The sequence below is a fragment of the Dermacentor variabilis genome, chromosome 11, assembly GCF_050947875.1.
Source record: "Dermacentor variabilis isolate Ectoservices chromosome 11, ASM5094787v1, whole genome shotgun sequence".
In the NCBI taxonomy this organism is placed as follows: Eukaryota; Metazoa; Arthropoda; class Arachnida; order Ixodida; family Ixodidae; genus Dermacentor; species Dermacentor variabilis.
Window position 1 is genome coordinate 5302051 of NC_134578.1, and position 21641 is coordinate 5323691.

A 21641-nucleotide genomic window follows, 5' to 3' on the forward strand; every position below is an offset into this window, starting at 1 on the left:
TTCCGTCCCGCACTTCGCGAGGGTTGTCGTGTAACGCGGGTCAGGCATAAAATTGCATCGGATAACCGGGGTTTTTAATGCACTGCTTCTATGGGGTCTTTGCCGGGACTGCGCTAATCCGTCGTAAAACCCGGGTCGTCGCAAAACCGGGGGACGTATAACTGGGGTTCCACTGTACATCTCTTGCTTCGGTGCAAAGTAAAGGAAAAAATACGCAGACATTTCATTTGTGTGTTTTATAATTTCTCTAAACTTCAATTTGTCAATTCAAGCATCAGATCACACAAATAACAGATGGTGCCTTAAATAATTCTCAAAGTCACGTGCCACCACGAGTGCAAAAACTGATACAGACACAATCGTAGCTGGTATCCATTTTTGTTGTACGTACCCGTGTTAGTTCAGCAAATTATTCCAAGTTAAAGAAAAGTTTACCTTTGCATGAATTTGTTTGTGTGCGTGCTTGTGTGTGGGGGCGGGGGTCTGGAAGCATTCTTGTCATCTCATTTCGGAACCCAAAGATGCTGAAGCATATAGAACTGAGGTGAAACAGCGCGAAAAAGACGAGGACACATTTGTTTCCTTGTGTCCTCGTTTTTTTCGCGCTGTTTCACCTCAGTTCTAATGTGAACCAACTAGCCCTCATCAAGATCTTACTAATGCTGAAGCAAAATGGTCCTTGCAGATAAGTGACTTTCTACAATAAAGCCAGAATTGAAAAATTTTGTAGCAAACTGGCAATAGGAATATGTATTCTATGGCATGTTCCCAGCTCATCAGGTCTAATATGCCAAAGCAACATAGATTCTGTGAGAGACGCCAGAGTGAAAGGCCCTCAATCAACTTAGACGACCCCTTTAATATGCAAGCAATGCTCGACACCTATAGTTAATAAGCAAGTGTTTCTGCATTCCTCCTGAACTGAAATGTTGCTGCTGTGGCTGGAATTTATACCCACAACCTCATACTTGCCAGAAAGTCCCTAGTGGTAAAACATGGCATATTTTTAATGACATTCCCTTTTATGGTCATAAAATTTGCAAATATGATAATGCCAGTACCTGTATTAGAGATAGTCCACACGATCTGCACAGCTCCCAAGTGAGCAACTCCCTCCCTTGCTTTATGTTCTTGACCCAGAATGACACAAAATGGTCATCAACTCCCAAGCAGCCTAAACTTGCCATTCACAAGTGATTGAGGAAGCTTGCACTAGTATACTACACTATTACACACTTCTATACAAAAATGCCACAAGGTCATGTAGGCATATTACGAATATGTGTAATTATGCTGTACATGTACCAACCAAACAGGAAAAAAAACTGAGCAGCCTTCCTGGTAACAAATAAGAAAAGTACATACAGAGAAAAAATTATGGCAGAAACCATCTTTGATGATTATCTAAGCTAAAGCGAAGCATTTCTCCCTAGCATACAGCCTGAAGCTCGAATGAACTTGCGTTTTCACTGAGATACGCTCGCTCAAGGACCGCCACATGTGCGAGCCGTGACACTCTGACAACGCATGATCAGAACTAGAGGCAGTCGTAACCTGCCACACCAAACTAATTTTCAACAAAGTGCCTTTGAAAGCACACGTCTACACCCCGCAAGTGGCGGTCCTCCAATCGGCACCGCTCAGACTCGGCGACCTATTCAGTAGCTGTCCGCTTGGTGTGCCCCTGTTCTATGGACATGCATCGCTTCACTCTTCGCTCACACTCCACAGCTGCGCATGTCTCGTCAGCCCGTCGGTTGGCCTCCTGCCTTTCTACTTTAGCACATATTGCACACCTCTGCAGTTTTTGCAGAGCCTTTGCACTCTTAGGCTCTTCTGCTTGACACATTTGAGGGCTCATTGTTGTATCTGCAAGTAGAGGCCTACGCACAACATGGTGAGGCTAGCACAAATGAATCATGCCTATTTATGGGGCACATACCCACACTGTCAAGTGGAGCAAGGAGAGGAGGCGCCAAGCCAGTAGGGTTGTGCGAGCGGGCGCTTGGGAGAGTGCGCACATGTGCTTGAAGCAAGGAGGGGCCGAGCCAACAGTGGCCAGGGAGCGGGTATATGCGGATCAGGGACAAACTATGCAACCTTGACCTTGGGTGGCCTTGCATTTGACCTCAGCTCCAACACGGCATAAAAAGGCTTTGCATTTAAAGCACCTAGAATTAATGACAAAAAGCTCCTTCTAAATTAGGATAAAAGCGTCTCTAAAGACAAATGCGAGTTTCTCAAGCAAGCTGTAGAATTATGACACTTCTTCCTTTTGCTAGAAATGATCTGCAACAGTTTCTTTCCTGAATTCCAGGTGCAAACATGCTCTCACATGTCAACATATGCATGCTGACGGTTGAACAAGCTTGGCTGGGTCCAAATGATAAACATGCACTTTTAAAATGATGCTCACCTTGGCAAAAGTAGCTGACTGCATGTAGATGACAACTATACAGTGTCGTCCATTCTTAAACAGAACACCTCATTAGCATTTGAAGTGCGAACCTATGCTTAAATTAGAACACAAGGCCTGCAGACCATTCCGTTAATACTTCATGTTGCATGAATAGGAGCACCAGGTATTCATGACTTCCTGCTAAACCACTGGCTAATTTGAGCTCAAATTTCATCTAGAAGTAGAACTATTTCGCAGCAGGTTCGGTTTAATACTACATTTGCAAGAATTATTTGGCTGTTTCATTCACAATAAGGTTTGTGACATCTACATGGACGCCACTAAAAAAAAAATTTTTATATCACTGTAACAGAATGATGGTGCTCCCTGTTGCCACTGCAATGAAGAACACATCCTGCTACAGCAATGGCAGATGGCTCCACTATTCCATTACAGCAGTGGCATCATTACAGTGGCATCATTACAGTGGCATCACCGCGAACTGCATACATTCTAGCTTTATTGTGAACAAGACAGGCAAGCAATGCTTGCAAAATGGTATTAAACTGAACCCACAGTGAAATGTTACCACTGAGCAAAATTTCAGCTGAAGTTAACCAGTGGTTTAGCTAGTGCTCCTATTTATGCAACACTCGGTAATTATACGCATTAGACTACCAGCAACATTATTCACCAAAAGGATGAGATGAGGCTATGTTGGACTGAATAAACACGAGGTGTTTTTCATAACAGTGGAATACCCTGTATAATGCGAGTGTGACCTCTTGAACCAAATCCAAAAAATAAAATCCTTTGTTTTCAATGTTATTAATGTTTTGCTTGCTGCCTTTCACGCATATGCATGGACAGCAGTATAAGCTGGGGAACACGGCATAGAGGAAAATACCCATGCCTGCCACAAATGCACATCAGGTCTATCAATATTGCACCGAGCATAGCATTGAGTCGCAACCTCAATGGAACTATCACTAACAGGTGTCGCTACTCATGAGTGTTTTTCACCACTGTGAGTAAAATACAGTGTGCAACTATATTCTAAAGAAGTGGTTTAAAGGATTTACAACATGGTGCACTGGCCATAAGCACCTTCACAATGCAAAATACAAGAAGCAGCTATGCAGCTCTCGTTGACCACCTTGTTTTTTGACTTTTTGCCAGGGTTCAACTGTTTGACATGATTTGCAAATGTGCCCGACATGGCCTATTTCAAGGCTGCACACAGCCTACGCAATCAAGCTGCCATCACCTAAGGTTCGTTTGCACTAACGAAGCCCTGCCTCATGCCCAGTATGAGCACTCCTCAGAGAAGTGGCAGCTTGCTGGAATGTACAGCAAATTTGGAAAGTGCTTCCGGTGAGACTAGCAATGGTCTTTGTATGATGAAAGATGCAGTTCATGTGCTGAGTGTTGCACAAACAGGAGTGTCATGTGTAGATTACTATTCCAGCAAGACCCCTTATGCTCAAATTTTTGATTTTGCAAGGGTTCATTTTGATAGTACATTTGCGACTACCCCTTGCCAGTTTCATTCACAAGTCTCAAGTGCACATCGCCTGTTGCAATGCCACAAAAAAGATTATTTTGTTTCAACAAAACAGTGGGCCTGTCTGTCACCTTTATAATGAAAGATGTATTGATTATAGTGGTGAAAGATGGCATTACTGATCCACTGAACCAAAATCAAGGTTTATTTTAGTGGTGTTGCCGTAAACGAAACACACTACGGCTGTATTGTGAATGAAACAGGCAAGTAACGCGCAAAGACGTGAAGCTAAACTGAACCCACTGCAAAATGCTAACTGCGTGTGGAACTAGAGCAAAAATCAGCTAGGGGTTTAGTGGAAGAGGCACGAATATCTGGCACTCATATAATAAACACTCAGTATGTGTGTACATACATAAAGCGGTCTTGACAAACCACTGCATATGAAAACACAGCTATCCGCAGGCCACGTTTTAGAAGCAGCTCAAGAAACATATTTAGTAGTATCATGAAGACAGACGTATGCTTTACAGTGTCTTGAATATGTTGTATGTGGGTATCGTTCGTGCAGCTGTGAGCTCGTTACATAGTTGATCAGGGCCTAGAGTTGTTTAACAGGGCAGAGTGACCCCCATAATTAGTATGAATATTAGGATGTTGTGAAGTGCTTCACTTCCTAAAAAATTTCAAAGCGGAGGCTTACTGCTTTTCAATGCAGTTGAAAAGCACATGTCATGTAATGTAAAGGACTACAAGTGTGCTATGTCTGGAGCATTACAATATTTAAAATTGCACACAGCCCTAATCCACTTTGTGATCTGAAAACCTCAAGCACTCGTGGAAATACATCTAAATAAGCTGGATGGAGTGAAAAATATTTAAGGCAGAGTTTAGAAAAAAAATATATGTATGTATGGCAACATTCATCGTCTTAATGAAGCAACCGAGACAAGATGATACATATTTATAGGTGCATAATGGCTGTTAGCAAGTTGTGGTTTGCTTTCATATATTCACTTGTGGCAGCTTCCAGACACAGGACACCAGGACGACATGGCGCCGTGCTTCGGAATGTAATTTTTCTGTGTCAGTGGATTGCGTAGGCTGTATACAGGAAGACAGAGGCCGAACAGCTGAGCATGGGCAAAAAGACAAAAACCAGGTGTTGAGTGTTTTAATTTATGTACAAATCAGCAGCTTTTATTCCTAAACCACATGAAGAATGGAATACAGGTTGAAATGGGGTGGGTCCCACGGCTGCATTTCTAATGGAAAACATAACAAAATGCACTGATTTTCTTCCTCAATAAAACACGCAGACAGAACCTGACAGGTTTCTGACAGAACCCCATCAGAAAAAGATTTTAGTAAAAGACTTGTCAAGTTTCAACTGACCCTCTGAGGCAGAAGTGGGAAGCGGGATCTCCATGGCTGCTTCGTTCTTCTTAGCCTCCTCCACAAGGTCTGCAGCTGAAGCCGAAGCCAAATTTGGCGGAAGTGCAGGACCATACGGCTTGCTTTCCTCTTGCTTTGTGGTCGCATTTGAAGATGATCCTACTTTAGCCTTTCCAGACAGGAACGAAGGCCGGAAACAAGGTGCCTTGCCAATGATCACAACTGGAGTCTGTTTAGCTGGTTGCTTCTGCATTTTCTGGCCCTTCAGAAGTTTAAGCTTGATGCCACTTCCGCCTGAAGTTGGCCTGGAAGGTGGCGGTGAGCTGGCCTTCACGCCCTTCTTCGGATTCATTTCAGCATCGTCCAATTCCTTAACTGAACGGCTGTTCTCACGCTCTGCCTTTTGCAGCTCCTCATTCTTTCGTCGTATCTTCTCTTGCTCTTCTTTACGGTTTGACTTGTGCCGTTTCGAGGAACCGTGCTCAGATGGAGAGCGCGAGCGTGAGCGTGACCTTGACTTGTCCTTCTCGCGGTCTTTTTCCTTGTCTTTCTCCTTGTCTTTTTCCTTTTCTTTCTCCTTATCTTTCTCTTGTTTATCCTTTTCTTCCTTAATGGCAGCACCAAGAGCAATGTCTTTCTCCATCTTCCACCGACGCTCATAGAATGGATTCAGCAGAATGTACTTCTGGAAAGGGAAAAAACTCCAAGTAAAAAAAATGCACGGCCGAGAGCAAGGAATAACCTCTTCAGGCACTGCACGTACAACTGTACACGAAGAAAATGCCTCAAAATAAGAAACCCTAATGAAAGTATTGATGTCTTAACCATGTCACAAACATCTTCAGACACTTCTGATGGGACCTATGCTCTAATATGTGCCAGTGCCTTAGTCAAAAGAGTTTCAACATTGACGATCGCATGTTTGCTACAACGTTTTACATTGCCACGTATTAGGTTTTCTTATAGTTTTCTTATTTTTGACAATAATAATTTGTGCTAGGCAAATTTATGAAGTGGCTTGCTTTAGCCCATGCACTATTAGCTCGAGGTTGATACAGCTAATAATGTTTTGGAGTTCAAGCATCTCGTCCATAACAGTGCACCCAACAAAACTCACTAAACACTTCAGGATTCCATATCTGTTCTGCTGCTGGATGTCTTTAATAATGCTAAATCTGCAACAAATAAATGACAGCTATATTCTCAACAGACAGAATTAGGTGGTCTGAAGGGATTAGCAGTGACAATGAATAGGAAGTTAAGATGGTCTAAGGGCTCGCAATTTCCTAGCTCTGGCATAAATTTGCCTTCTGGTGTCTCACTGTCATTGAGATAAATCTTTAAAGAAAACAACATCCTCTGGTGCAAGCTACTATTAAGAAAATTTGCTCTTTTTCCTGACAACTACAGGCTTTCCGTGAGCCAGCTGCATTCAAGAAATTTGATCCAAATGGCGCTCAATAGCCATCAAAAGTGCCTTGTGTGACTAGGGTATTAAAAAATTGCACTTTCCAGTTATCCTGAATAAAAAAGAAGTGCTTTCCCATCTTCGTTGCAGGTGGCCTCTGTGGGCGATTGTCAACGCGTTAAGACCAATTAGCCTGATAGACGAAAGTGCGGACTGCCGATCATGTACCTGTATCTCGCCACTTAAACGCAGACATCGTAGGCGCAGCTTGGGTCAACAGCATTCTGCACCGACCAGGTTCAGCATTGTTTGCTACCTGTTGAAGGTTCTGAAAAAGGCCACAAGGGCCATTGAAAGGGCCACAAGATCGCGCGACGGGGCCTGCTTCATGTCTACCTGCAGTCCGCTGTGTCAGACGGCCGATCAGCGCACTAGAGCAGTCTTGTAATGGGCTGCTCAAAAATATGAGGAGCGTGTAATGTGAATCCACGAATGGCATCTGGAACGAGAGGTTGCCACGGAGCGTCGTAAGTTATGTCGTGAGGATATTGGCTGCACGTAGCATGTGTAAACTGGTGTAAACTTCGATTGCTGCTAGCTTTCGTTGGCGAGGCAGTTTGTCGATTTTTCAAGTGTTCTCCAGCCACTCCGAATATATCTGCGTTTATTTGGCCCCAAACTGCAACTTTAGTTGTTGACATCTGACGAAGCAATGCCAATCGGCCTGATGGTTTACGCAGTGTGCCCATGACAAAAATTTACTGACTGATGTGATAATAAGTTCCTAGCCTTCGCAGAAATCTTGCCGCTAATATGTTTGTGTGGGAGGCTCAATAGCGAGGGACTGATATCATGCATACGAGCTTGACTGCCGCCACCAAGCGCCGCTTCAGTCCATGGGCGACTAACTCTCAGCAACCACAAATGCACTTAGCAAGCTTGTCTGTGTGTTTAAACTCAAGTGTAGAAAAAGCTCCAAAATGTGTGCACAAATTTATGAACTTACATGCTTGAACACGTGTATCTGATATGATCTGAGAGCCTTCTGGTGGCTATAATTAACTAAAAACTGGCAGAAATACAGGCAGGCTTGGTTGCATGTAAGTGGACATGCGTGCAGCAATGCATCGACCACTTATTTCCATAAATAAAGTGATATTTTTGAATACATTAGTTTTTCGGACATTCGATAGTCCAGACTTATTTACGTTCCCCGTGGAGTTCGAATTATTGGTCGTCGACCGTATCCAAAAAAAAAAAAAACACACACACACAGTAAAACCTTGTTATAATGAAGTTGAAGGAGCCATAATTACTTCCACTATAATTATTATTGCCCTTTACTGTAATATACGCCCAATGGGGTGCACAAGTGTATCGAAACATGCCTAGAATAAAACAGCATTGTGGCCCACAGAACTGCCATACGGACACAGATTTAATGAAATTTTAATAAAACAGCCAAACACACCACTTTTCAGCACCTGACCTGACTGCCTTTACGATAGCTGCCTGCTGTTCCAGTGTGACAATCTTTCGTTTCTGCTTTCCGCCTTTGCTCGTCTATAATGTCATGAACCAGTGAAACAATGATGCTGTTGACGAAAACGTACTGCTGTCATGGTCGAGCAGCATGTGGAGCACAACACAGCACAGTGAATATGCAGCTTCAATTTGTGTAACAAATCGCTGTGTTAATTTTACTTCTTTCAGTACACAAAAGTTTTGATGTCAATCACACATTCCCTCTCTCTTTTTCTTTAACCATCTGGTTGACATGTGTTTCCGCATTTAGTGCAATGTCTTGCGTTTGCTGCTATAGCTGAATGTATTGTACTGAGAGGGCTGTGGTCTCCTGTCAAGCTGCTCTTAGGGGCAGCTTTTACCTATAGCCTCCTTCATTATTTTGATGGAAATAAAAATTCTATTGTACCTCTATTGAACCAGGCTGACCCTGTGCAACATCACAGCGAGAGAGAATGGCTACAATAATCAGCCGCTGTTTATGCTCAGTGGTGAGAAAAACCAGTTTTGCTCAACGGCACATTCAACACGAGCACAGAGTTATTTTGAACTTGATCACCGAATGCCGCAGAAAGCAATATATTCGTCGTGCAACCCTCTCGTATTTTTTGTTTCGGGCAAAAATCTAGTCTATATATCCAGTGGCAGGATGATTTTAGTACTTCGCTAGAACACACTTTCAAATACATAGATCTATATAAAAATTTCAGTTAATTCGTTATATAGAATCTCGTTCATGCATTTTGGGAAGAAACGCGAGAAAAAGCTTACTACCTGGGAAGACGTACAATCCGACGTCAGTAAATATTTGGCACGCTAAACTGTTAGCTGGCATCTACGCAGTAGAAAGCATTGTGTGAATAGTTGTAATATGAGACACTCTCAAATTCAGCCTGGGTCAGCAGCTTATTCAATCATGGCTCCTTGGAGGGAAGTTTTCCCATGCTCACTCCGTGCGAATTGTTGCGACTCGAGACACCAACACGCATCGACCTAGTGGGGCCCGAGATGTGCATTGTGGTTCTTCTATTGCAAGTGTTTTAAGACGGCGATCGAAAACCAAAACAAAATCGCAAGATTGAGCTGGTGGGCAACGCCAGAATACGATGCCGCCAGAGTAAAACGTAACATTCACTACGTGCTGCCTTCAGCAGGGAACGGCAGTGAGTTTGGGTTTGTCATCTTCATCATCAACAGCCTATTTTATGTCCATTGCAGGACGAAGGCCTCTCCCTGCAATCTCCAATTGCCCATGTCCTGTGCCAACTGACTCCAACTAGTGCCTGCGAATTTCTTAATTTCATCACCCTGCCTAGTCTTCTGCATCCTCGATTGCGCTCTCCTTCTTTTGGTACTCATTCTGTAACCCTAATGGTCCAACAGTTATCTAACCTACGCATTACGTGGCCTGCCCAGCTCCATTATTTTCACTTAATGTCAATTAGAATATAGGCTATCCCAGTTTGCTCTCTGATCCACAATACTCTCTTCCTGTCTCTTAATGTTACGCCTAACATTCTTCATTCCATTGCTCTTTGCGTGGTCCTTAACTTGTTCTCAAGCTTTTTTGTCAGTCTCCAAGTTTCCGCCCCATATGTTAGCACCAGTAAAATGCACTGATTGTACACCTTTCTTTTTAATGATAATGGTAAGTTTCCAGTTAGGATCTTACAATGTTTGCCATATGTGCTTCAACCCATTTTTATCCTTCTGTAAACTTCCTTCTCATGATCAGGGTCCACCCTGTGAGTAACTGATCTAGGTAAACATATTCCTTCACAGACTCTAGAGGCTGATTGGCGATCATGAACTCTTGTTCCTTTGCCAGGCTATTCATCATTATCTTTGTTTTCTGCATATTAACCTTCAACCCCGCTCTCTCTGTCAAGGTGCTCAATCATTTGTTGTAACTCGTCCCCAGTGTTGCTGAACAGGACCATGTTGCCTGCGACTGAAGGTTGCCGAGATATTCGCCGTCAATCCTTACTCCTAAGCCTTCCCAGTTTAATACCTTGAATACTTCTTTCAAGCATGCAGTGAATAGCACTGGAGAGATTGTGTCTCCTTGTCTGACCCTTATCTTTATAGGTATTTTTCTATTTTTCTTGTGGATAAATAAGGTAGCTGTGGAATCTCTCTTGACACTTTCCAAGATATTTATGTAAGCCTCCTGTACCTCTAGACTGCGTAATGCCTCTATGACTGCTTGTATCTCTACTGAATCAAATGCCTTTTCATAATCCATCAAAGCCACTTAAAGAGGCTGACTGTACTTGGCAGACTTCTCGATTACCTGAGTGATGACCATGGATATGATCTATTATACAGTATCCCTTCCTGAAGCTAGCCTGTTCTCTTGGTTGACTGAAGTGAAGTGTTGCCCTTATTCTATTGGAAATTATCTTGGTGAATATTTCATACAATACTGGAAGTAAGCTAATAGGCATATAATTTTTCAATTCTTTACCGTCTCCTTTTTTAGTGGATTAGTATAATGTTGGCATTCTTCTAGTTCTCTGGGACCCTTGAAATAGTGAGACATTTCGTATAAAGGGCGGCAAGTTTTTTGCGCATGATGTCTCCTCCATCTTTGATTAAATCGACTGTCATTCCATCCTCTCCTGTCGCTTTTCCTCGTTTCATGCCTTGCAAGGCCCTTCTAACTTTATCATTAATTATAGAAGAAGCTTCTGTGACCTGCTCAATACTACTTCGAATGGAGGTATCGTGGCTGCTCTGGGTATTGTACAGGTCAGTATAAAATTCTTCCGCTGCTTTTACTATATCTTAAAAATTGCTGATCATATTGCCATGCTTATCTTTCAATGCATGCATCTTGGCTTGTCCTATGCTAAGTTTTCTTCTCGCTGCATCCATTTTTACTGCTTCCCTCAGTCTTTCTTTTAATTATTTATTTTAATTTCTTTAAGTTGTTATAATTTCGAATATCCCCTATTTTTTTCCTTGTTGATCAGTTCTGACAATTGCGTAAATTCTATCTGATCTCTTAAGTTGGACACTTTCATTCTTTGTCGTTTCTTTATTAGGTCCTTCCTTGCTTGGGAGAGCTTACCTATTGGTTGCCTTGGCGAGTTACCTCCCACTTCAATTGCTGCTTCTGAAGCCAGCCTAGTTACGGTTTTATTTAACGCGTGCAGTACGATTCCAATGGCACTGCACCCCTAGCGCTGTGACACAGATAGGTATCACAATAGGGTGGACGATGATAACGACCTGCAAGAAGATTTGCTGGTACTGGAATAGAAAACTGAGTGCGCACCGGCATTGTCGCGTGTTTAGTAGGCAAAAAACGTTATCATACAATTGCAGTTTGACTATGTACTGAATGTTAGTGCCGAAGGATAGCATTGTCCAGGAACGTATCAAGCAGTAAAAAAGAAGCATAGCTGTAGCTTGCCATTTTCTGTGCTCTCGATTGCAATGTTGGTGACAGAAAAGTGTATGAAACGGGATCACATCAATTAGGTTCTAACTGTATCCATTATTTCGCTGCATCCCGTTTCATTATAACGAGGTTGGACTGTAGTATACATTCAATTTGCAAATCAATTGCTATTGAAGTATTTGCACGCCCCTACTAATTTCACATTCATGGAAGGAAATCTTGAACCGATACCCCCTCCATACAAATGTAGTTTATTGTGGGGGGAAAGGAGGAAGTGATGCTTTTGGCATACCGAGTGGTAAATTTGATGATAAATACATTAGCTGAACTCGCTTTTTTTTTTTTTGTAATATCCAAATACTCTCATCCAAATCATCTCAGCTTCTATGGCCGTCAGCTAGCCTGTGATTACACGCCTGATCAATAAAAGGTCTACTGTTCCGAAGATACTGACGGCCAGCTTGTCCCAATGGCTGAGCGCTCTCCACCCCATTGGCAGGCAAATTTTTATCATGGCCATACTATGCAGCTAGGCCTAACAGTGTTGCTTAGTCAGTTCCCACCGGTGAAAGTTGCCATTTGATGTGGAGCTGCCGAAAATCATAATAGCGGATCTATACAGCATTCATAAAGCCTAGAAAGTGTCTCGTTCAACAAAAGGGAACATAGGCAACACGCTGAATGGCGGCAGCTTTGCTAATGGCTACCATGTTAGCAACACTGTGCACATTTATCATTGGCTGCAGACATTACAAGAAAGAAAAAATATCAGCAGAACCAATCTCACGATGACTGTGAATGGTAACGCATTTAGCATTGAATCAATATAGCAACACAATGTATTGCCGCTGTCAAAATGATTATATACGAGACATCTACTGTAGCAGGATTCCTCTATCGCACTTCCCTAAGAACACTTGGCGCCATCTAGTGCCACCACTGCAAAGCAAGCATGGCCTTAAAAATGTATGTTTCATTGAAGACCAGCACAGAGCGAGTGGCCCATACCAAGTGCTCCAAGTTGACGTCAAAGAGTTTCTTCAAACATCAGTACCCACCCACTCCCACATCTACAATCACTCATGTCGGCCTGAAAGAGGCTCGTACAAGAGCAGCATGTATGTATACATTGCCACATACTCAGTGACCCAAGCTGGTCTGATGGTTGGTTTCGAACCCTGTTCCCTCAGCATAACAGCCCGACACGCTACCTATTCGACTCCAGAATACTCAGTAACCCAATTAGGTGGGAAAACAGTTAGATACAAACATACATAGATGCATAGATTGTTAGCCCCCAGGAAGTGCATTCCCTAATGCATTAAATGCTATTCCTTTGCCATTAGCGATGGAATGCAACTTGTCTGACATCCTGCCAAGCAAGGTAGTGCAATCAGCAGAGTGGTTATGTGTAGCAAAACTTCCGACACATTAAACTGAAATGCAGCCATAACGAGTACAGAGGATTCAATTTACCCAAATCTCAATGTTCTTGACTTTCTTTCTCTTGCCAGTACCGGCAAAAACAAGTTGCGCATACAAATGCAACCACTGCTGGGAGAAGAGAGCAATTCACACAAATGTTCCTCTATGACTAAGTACCAATGAGCCACAGCAACACTTTTCGTGTAGGCCCTGCTCACGCACCGTGTAGTTCTGGTTGTGCTCAAGGCTATGCAAGTGGGTGCGGGCCATGGCCGAATCTCCACTCATCACCTTGCAGAGCTTGCAGTAATAGCCAGAGGTGCCAACCAGGAATTGAACACCTGCAAAGTATAGATAGTGCGATGATGATGGGGCTTGATAGAACTCAATGGTAGCACAACAAAGTTGCCTACAAATACCGCACTTACTCTTGTAAGGCCCACAATTACTTTTTATGTATATTTTGCAGGTTGTGGGATTTACACGAAGCAGGCTTTGGCTATTCACTGAAGCCATGAATTGCACCCAGACTGCTATGCAGAATAACGCTTAATAAATAAGAATAATAAAGTATTTCGTTTATTAATGATTTTTCATAATCTACATCTGAAAAATGAACTTTCTGATGAGCCATCTTATTTGTGTTGTTGTACTAATCACCGTCATAAAGTTGAAGCCCCTTTTCGCTCCATACTAATTTTCTAATTCATTTTTGCTAAAGACATCTAAGGAATGGTACCACCTGCCCACCTCCTTCCTCACCATTTCAAGCACTTCTGCATTTAAGTCCACCGTCGACGATTATTATTGCATGCACTAGTAGCTAAAAATCCTGACTATGTAATTTTTTTTCTTCACTCCTTTCTGTAATGCCTTCAGGCATTAATGGCAATGAAAACGCAACCACTAGGGGACAACTATGTGAACACTTCTATTCAGTTGTCCTCGTAGCTTCTGCTGCACTCATTGTTTGACTAGCTCACTTTAACGGTGCTGTCTCAATGCTGGCTGCCTTCCGTGCCTTCCATTACTGCTTGAGCTACACATCACATTTGCGCTCTTGAAGGCAGTCTTACACGAATCCACACGACAGGTGCCCAAAATACATGTGCACACTTTTTTAGCAATGCCCACTTGATGCATCTGAAAGCACACTGCAGATAAACATGCCTCAGTACAAACTTTGAGGCATTCTGGATTTATGTTACAGTGCAATCGCAGTCCGGCATTGCCATGTCGGTATAATGATGCCATTGTCGGTATAACAGAACTAGTGCCATCTTGTAGCAGTTTGCAAAATTTAATCACTGCAGGCGTATGACCTCGCAGATCAGAATGGCACACTCATGCAATATTGGAAGCACCAAACCCAGCTATGCTCATGGCATGTGAAAACAATTTTTCACATTTGTGCACTCTGAAGTGAGGTACGGACCTTACACAAACAACTAAGGCACTATCAACTAAGAAGCAAATGTGGCACTACCATTACTACGCCTTAAGAGAGTCCTGACAAGCATTTTCAAAGTTGTAGAACCCACCAAAGGCAAGGATTACATTTAGGAAATGTGAAAATTGGGAAACATAATTCATTGTTCTTGCACTATGTACATCAAATCCTACACTAAAAGAGGAACATTGGCTAGGAAGGAAAACACACTGACATAAACTTGCATTAGTGCTTGCCTTTCTAGTCGGTGTTCCTCCCGTATGCCAACTAAACTAATTAATCGCTCTTGGAAACACAAGATATTTTAATTTGACATACTAAAGCCATCTTGTAATGCCAGACCTGGCATCATTGACAGACTGTTGCCATCAAGACTCAGACCAAAATTTACTGTCATTATATGCAATAAGCAAGAAGAAAGGGGGTTAAACAAGGGGCCCAATTTTTATTAATCACTTCCCCCTTCACCAAAATGCCACGGGGCAGAATTAGTGAAATGCAGGTGTATTAACAAGTGTTTACAAGTTGCAGCAACACTGGGTGCACAATATGGCTGCCTGAACCTGCTGCACACTTTTCTTGACAAATAATTGTCTTTGTTCATAGTCATACTATGACTTGCCCCACTGCTTCACAACAATATCATAAAAAGCCAACAAACAATGACACCAAGGAAAACATAGGGGAAATTACTTGTACTTACTAGTTGAGTTAAAGAAATGATAAATAAATGGAAATGAAAGTGGATGAAAAAACAACTTGCCACAGGTGAGGGACAATCCCATGTCTTTGCATTATGCGATCCCATTCACTTTCTTAGGTATTTATGTTTTACTAATAGAACTCTGGTAGTGTTAGCCAGCGCCACACCTTGGCAGTGGATGTGGAACATCCTTTCTGCCGCAGGCGTCATGAGTACTTGAATCATGTAGTTGTGACGCCTGCGGCAGAAAGGATGTTCCACATCCGCTACCAAGGTTTGCGAGTGGTGAGTCCCGAGTATGTGAGTTGTGTACTCGTGACGCATGTTCCACATCCGCTGTCAAGGTGTGGCGCCGGCTAACACTACCGGGGTTTTAGTAGTAAAACATAAATACTGAAGAAAGTGGATAGGAAAATGGTGCCGCATAATGCGAAGACGTGGGGTCATTCCCCACCCGCCGCAAGTTGTTTTTTCATCCACTTTCATTTCCCTTAATTTATCATTTCTTCAATTCAATTAGTAAGTACAAGTAATTTTCCCTATGTTCTTCTCGGTGTCATTGTTTGTTAGCTTCTTATCATATGCAATAAGGTATATGCAGTAATCAGCCTATGTGTCCCGACGCATCCACCTCCTTGGTGCCAAAACTAAAAACTGCTTTGTAGAAACAAGTACAGTCGCAGGGTTCGTACAGAACATCTGATTCAAACTCAAGGACATTTCAAAATTGAAAGAGGGGAAAACAACTCATATTTGTACACACACCATACTGAAACATAATGAAATCTCCTTAGCTGCAATTTCTTGCACCTAAGCAGCTAATGAGTTAGACACGCTGCAAGCTCTTCGGGTCACTTTTCTAAATTGACATTCTCATTATAACATGTCAATTGCCTTCTGGCATGATGGTAAGTAGTGAGCCAGATACTTGTGTAATGCCAAGATAGTTGAAACTTACTTTTCGCCAGGCATTTCTAGTGCCTAGAGTTCAAAATTTGAGTCATGATGGCTGTTGTGTGAACCAGCTAGCGACATAAAATGGTGGCATGTCTTGGTCGCTTGATCTGGCTTTGTCCAGCTCTATAATGGCAATGGTGATTTAAACTAGCCTGTGGTTGATGGTAGTGGACACACCACTTTGCAACTGTTTTACAACACTTTCAGAATAAAATACTAGGCTGTTTCTTGATAGACAGTGTCTGTCGTGTAGACCCTGAGAAGCGTTTATTACTTTAAAACTGCCTCTTTATCTTCTTATCTTGATGCATTTTTGATGCAGGACAAATTGGGCCGATTGCAGGAAATCGATGCACGGAAAAAGTACATCAACGTGTGCAGACAGTGTGACAGTGTGACAGACAGACAGTGTGACATTGCCCCATCGACCGTTGTGACCATTTTGAAAGACCGAGACAACATTGTGAAGCTTCACCGGGAGTCGCAACTCGCGCCTATGAGGAAACGGCTGCGACTGGGAAACATTCAAAATGTGGACCAAGCTGTTCTCCCATGGTTCAAATATGCCAGACTGCAAAACGTTCCCACGTGTAACTCAATATTCCCAAAAAAGCCCGCAAATTTGCCAATGCATTTGAAATAACTGGGTTCAATGACAGTGCGGGTTGGCTTTTTCGTTTCCGCCAAAGGAACGGAAAACTTGGCAGGTAGTCTCGGGCGAGGAAAAGACTGCTGACAGAGAAGGTGCAGATTCCTGGTGCAATTATTATTTCCTAAAGGTGGCTGAATCGTACTCTTAAAACTATATTTTCAATGCGGATGAGACCACATGTTTTTATCAGCTCGTGCCAGATCGGACGATGCACATCAAAGGGCAGCAGTGCAAAGGAGGGAAGAAGTCGCATCATCGCATGACAGTCCTTCTCTGCTGCGATGGAACAGGCATGAATAAAATTAAGCCACTCATCATCGGCAAGTACGCAAAACCTCGCTGCATGAAAAACGTCATGTCAGTACCGTACGACTACTGCGCCAACAAGCGAGCCTGGATGACCAGAGAACTTTTTCCGAGTGGCTCACCAAATTCGACGACCAAATGAGAAGGGATGATCGAAGAATTCTACTAGTTGTCAAAACTGCTCTGCTCCCGTTGCGAATCTTAGCTTGACGCACGTTTGCTTGGAGTTCCTGCCGCCAAACAACACGTCCTAGCTGAGACCCCTAGACCAGGGCTTTATAGAAAGTGTGAAGGCAGAATTTTGTAAGCGCCTTGTGCAGTAGTTGATTATTAACTTCTGTCTAAAGCAGCTGATTGCAATCAATATTTGTCAGGCAGCGGAAATGCTAACGGGAGCTCGGTGGACTTTGAAGGCGTCCACCATTAGCAATTGCTGGCGTAAAGCAGGGCTTGTCAAAGCGCCTGTGCAGCTTGAAGATGACCTGGAGGTGACTGACAACAACCTAAAAGACCCGTGGACCGAGGTTGCGGAACTGCTGCCCCCTGTCTCTTCCTTCGACGACTACATGGAGAGCAACAGCGCAGCACTAACGGCAGCGGACCTGACATTGAGGAGATTGTTAACTGCATTCGCGACGTCTCCAGTGACGATGACGACCCGAAGGAAGACGACTGTGGGTCACCGAATACAAAAGATGAGATTGTGTCGAACATGGATGTTTTTAGTGCACATGAACAAAGTCCGCACGCTCATCGCTTGGTGCCCGTACTCGATGACGTACCCGATGAGGTATTACGCAAAGTGAAAAATGTAGACACATTTTTATCAGTCGTGCGTGCTGCACGCACAAGAAGAAAATCGCTGATTTCTTCAAATAAAGCACCTTTGAAGTGAGTGAAACATTTTTATTTGAGAGTATGCTTGTCTGTACACATGTCTACTGCCAAGGTACGTCACTTCCATTTCTAGTTTTGACCACTGGCTTATAACCGCAATTTTTTCCTTACAATGATATTTCAAAATAACGAACGATTTTTGGCGGTCCCACATGATTTGTTATATCGAGATTTGACTTTATATGGTAGCCAACGTGGCACATCCAACTTTAGAAGGGGTGCAAGATTGGGCATGCTGGCAAAACAAACTTAATAAAAAGAAAGGACACCAGAGGGGAGCAGATACTGTAATTACTCGCATAATGCTCGCACTTTTTTGTAAAAAAAAATTGATGCAAATTCAGGGGTGCGATCATTATGCAGGTTAAATTTCCCACGAAAAGAAACATTTTCTTTTTTCATCCAGCATTTGCTTCAGGATGACAAGCAGGCGGCTGCCGCTGTCAGTAAGGGACCCCAAAACGAAAATGGCGGCTGGTGGAGCAAGCCGAACACACCGAATGCGATTATTTTTCTTGTCATTATTACATTACGCACATTGAAACAGTTTCTTCCGTATCAGTAATGAATAATATTGTTAACATCGCCTAGTTTGGGACAATAACGTTGCCATGTCCACTTTGAGGGGACAGAAACAGGGATGGGTGCGCTTAGCTGCTAGTGACATAGAAACACGTGGCGGGCATGCTGCGGAAACTGCGACATTTGTCTTCACTGCTATCCTAATACGGCACGTTTCCGCTAAGGGTGGGCATTTAGCTGCGTTACAAGCCTCGGAGTATGAATAGGGCACACTTCCAACATATAAGTGCAAACGTGGCCACTATCGTTTCCACTCACGATTTGCTGCATGCCCACCAGCGCAGACGAGAAGAATCGAAAGGCGCCCTTTATGCTGTTGTTCTTGATCAAAACAATTATGAAGCCTACAAATAATAAAGCCAAGGCAAGCTTGGTTGTGGCTTTTTTTTTTTTCATGGAAGTGCGGAAAGTGATGAAACGAAAGAAATGGGGCATCTGCTTAAGAATGTTGGGTGTGTGCAAACCGCTTGGTATGATTCAAGAGTCGTTCGCATAGCATTTAACAGATGGTAAGCGCAATCATCATTAGCTAGACTTGGCACACGACATATCGTTGCGACAAGTTCAGGGTGCAATTGTTACACAGGAAAGAAAAAACAAAAACGAATTTTGACGACAAAATTCAGGGGTGTGATCATTACGCGAGTGCGATCATTATGCAAGCAAATACGGTAGTTGGGCTAGTTGGTTGAAATGCATACTGAAAAAGTTTGCGTGGAAACACGATGACAAGCCAAAAAAGAAAAAAAAAAAAAAAAACAAGGACGAGCAAGAACGAGCGCTAACTCACAGTTGAAGTTTATTCCAAACACATGCATGATTGTCTTATTTTTATTTTTTGTTTTATATGTATTCGTGCATGTGTTTGGAATAAACTTCAGTTTTGAGTTAGCGCTCGTCCGTGTTTTTTCTCCGCTTGTCCTCGTGTCTCCCTGCAAACTTTTTCAGTAGACACTAGAGGGGACAGAAGAGAGAACAGAGTGCTGACTTCCAACAGTTTATTTTCTTTTCAGAAAGCATCTCTCTCTCTCTCTCTCTCTCTCTCTCTATATATATATATATATATATATATATATATATATATATATATATATATATATATATATAGGGGTTTTCTTCAAAGTTCAGCACGCAGGACCCGACGTAAAATACGCAGGAAAGAGACGACAAACTTTTCGGGAGACTTTTACTTAACGTTTTCGGCTGGTGGACCAGACTGTACTCTGACGAAGGCTGGTCCACCAGCCGAAAACGTTAAGTAAAAGAAGTCTCCCAAAAAGTTCGTCGTCTCTTTCCTGAGTATATATATATATATATATATATATATATATATATTATGGCAAAGAAGTCCGACACGGCTGTGGACGACACGAAGGACGCGGACAAGAAGACGCAACAGCGTAGGCTTAGCCAGTCACGCCAGGAACAGCGTCTAGCCCGAGCCCCACTTCCGTAGCGCTGGCGATCCGGCTGCGGAGCTCGGCACGGCGCACTTCTTCTTCCTTACAACTTCCCCACTCGCTGAAGACGGAGCCGCACAAGAGGCCTAAGGCGTCGTGAGGACGAAGGGCTCATGATACGGCTTGAGCCGATCTACGTGCACAATTTCGCGGCCTCGGCGACGCAGGTCCGTAGGGGGCGTCAGAGGTTCGATAACGTAGTTCACCGGAGAAGTTTGGCGTAGAACCCGGTAAGGTCCAAGGTATCGGGATACGAACTTGGAGGAGACACCTTGTGTCGAAGTAGGAGGAACCCACAACCAAACAAGAGCGTCAGGCGAAAACTGGTGGTGGGGGCGCCCATCGTCATGACGAAATTTCTGTAGCACTTGTTCTTGCGTTGTAAGGGAGCGAGCTAGTTGCCGACATTCTTCTGCATACCGGGCGGCTTCGGAAACCGGTGTACCCTCTGATAAGTCGGGACGGTAAGGGAGAATAGTGTCAATAGGAAATGAAGGTTCGCGGCCATATAGAAGAAAGAAGGGAGAAAAGCCCGTCGTTGACTGGGGTGCCGTGTTGTAGGCGTACGTGACATAGGGAAGGATGAGGTCCCAGTTGGTGTGGTTGGAGGCGACATCCATCAAAAGCATGTCGCCAAGAGTCCGGTTAAAGCGTTCTGTCAATCCGTTTGTTTGCGGGTGATATGCAGTGGTACAGCGATGAATAATGCGGCATTCAGCGAGAAGTTCTTGAATGACATCGGCGAGAAAGACGCGGCCACGGTCGCTCAGGAGTTCGCGGGGAGCGCCGTGACGTAGAACGAAGCGTTGAAGGAGGAAGGAGGCAACGTCACGAGCCGTCGCGGCTGGCAGAGCGGCCGTTTCTGCATACCTCGTGAAATGGTCTACAGCTACAATGACCCAGCGATTGCCAGCAGCTGTGTATGGCAGAGGCTCGTAGAGGTCTATCCCAACCCGGTCAAAGGGTCGCGAAGGGCACGCCAAAGGTTGCATTGGTCCAGAAGGGCGGCAAGGATCAGGCTTCCGGCGTTGACATTCTGTGCAAGAGCGAATGTACTTTAGCACAAATGTGTACATACCACGCCAATAAAACCTATGACGTAGTCTGGTGTAGGTCTTGAAGAGACCAGCGTGTGCGCACTGAGGGTCGGCGTGGAAAGCGGCGCATACATCAGTGCGGAGCTGCCGAGGTATTACAAGCAGCCATTTGAGGCCGTCGGAACTGTAGTTACGGCGATAGACAATTCCGTCGCGGATGGCGAAGTGCGAAGCTTGTCGGCGTAATGCTCGGGATGGTGGGCGTGTAGGTGAATTAGAGATGTAATTTATCAAAGATGAAATCCAGGAGTCCTTGCGCTGCTCCAAAGCCATGTCGACAGAAGCGAATGGGAGAAGTGGGTCGTCTAGGACGGACACACTGACAATGTCGGCGTGGACAGGCGAGCGCGAAAGAGCATCGGCATCGGCGTGCTTCTTGCCTGAGCGGTAGACAACCTGGATATCGTACTCTTGTAGCCTCAGCGCCCACCGGGCTAGGCGGCCGCAGGGATCCTTGAGAGACGACAACCAGCAAAG

General features: G+C 43.8%; 1 protein-coding gene across 2 annotated transcripts in view; it reads right to left on the reverse strand.

Annotated features, from left to right (window-relative positions):
• Positions 1–21641, reverse strand: part of LOC142564539 (uncharacterized) — a 91566-nt gene that overhangs the window by 20761 nt on the left and 49164 nt on the right. For both annotated transcript variants that reach the window (XM_075675563.1, XM_075675562.1), the window contains exons 9-10: positions 13283–13401; positions 5298–5982 (exon numbers count right to left, since the gene is read on the reverse strand). In XM_075675563.1, the coding sequence (XP_075531678.1) occupies positions 5298–5982; positions 13283–13401 (804 nt within the window). The remainder of the gene's footprint in view (positions 1–5297; positions 5983–13282; positions 13402–21641) is intronic.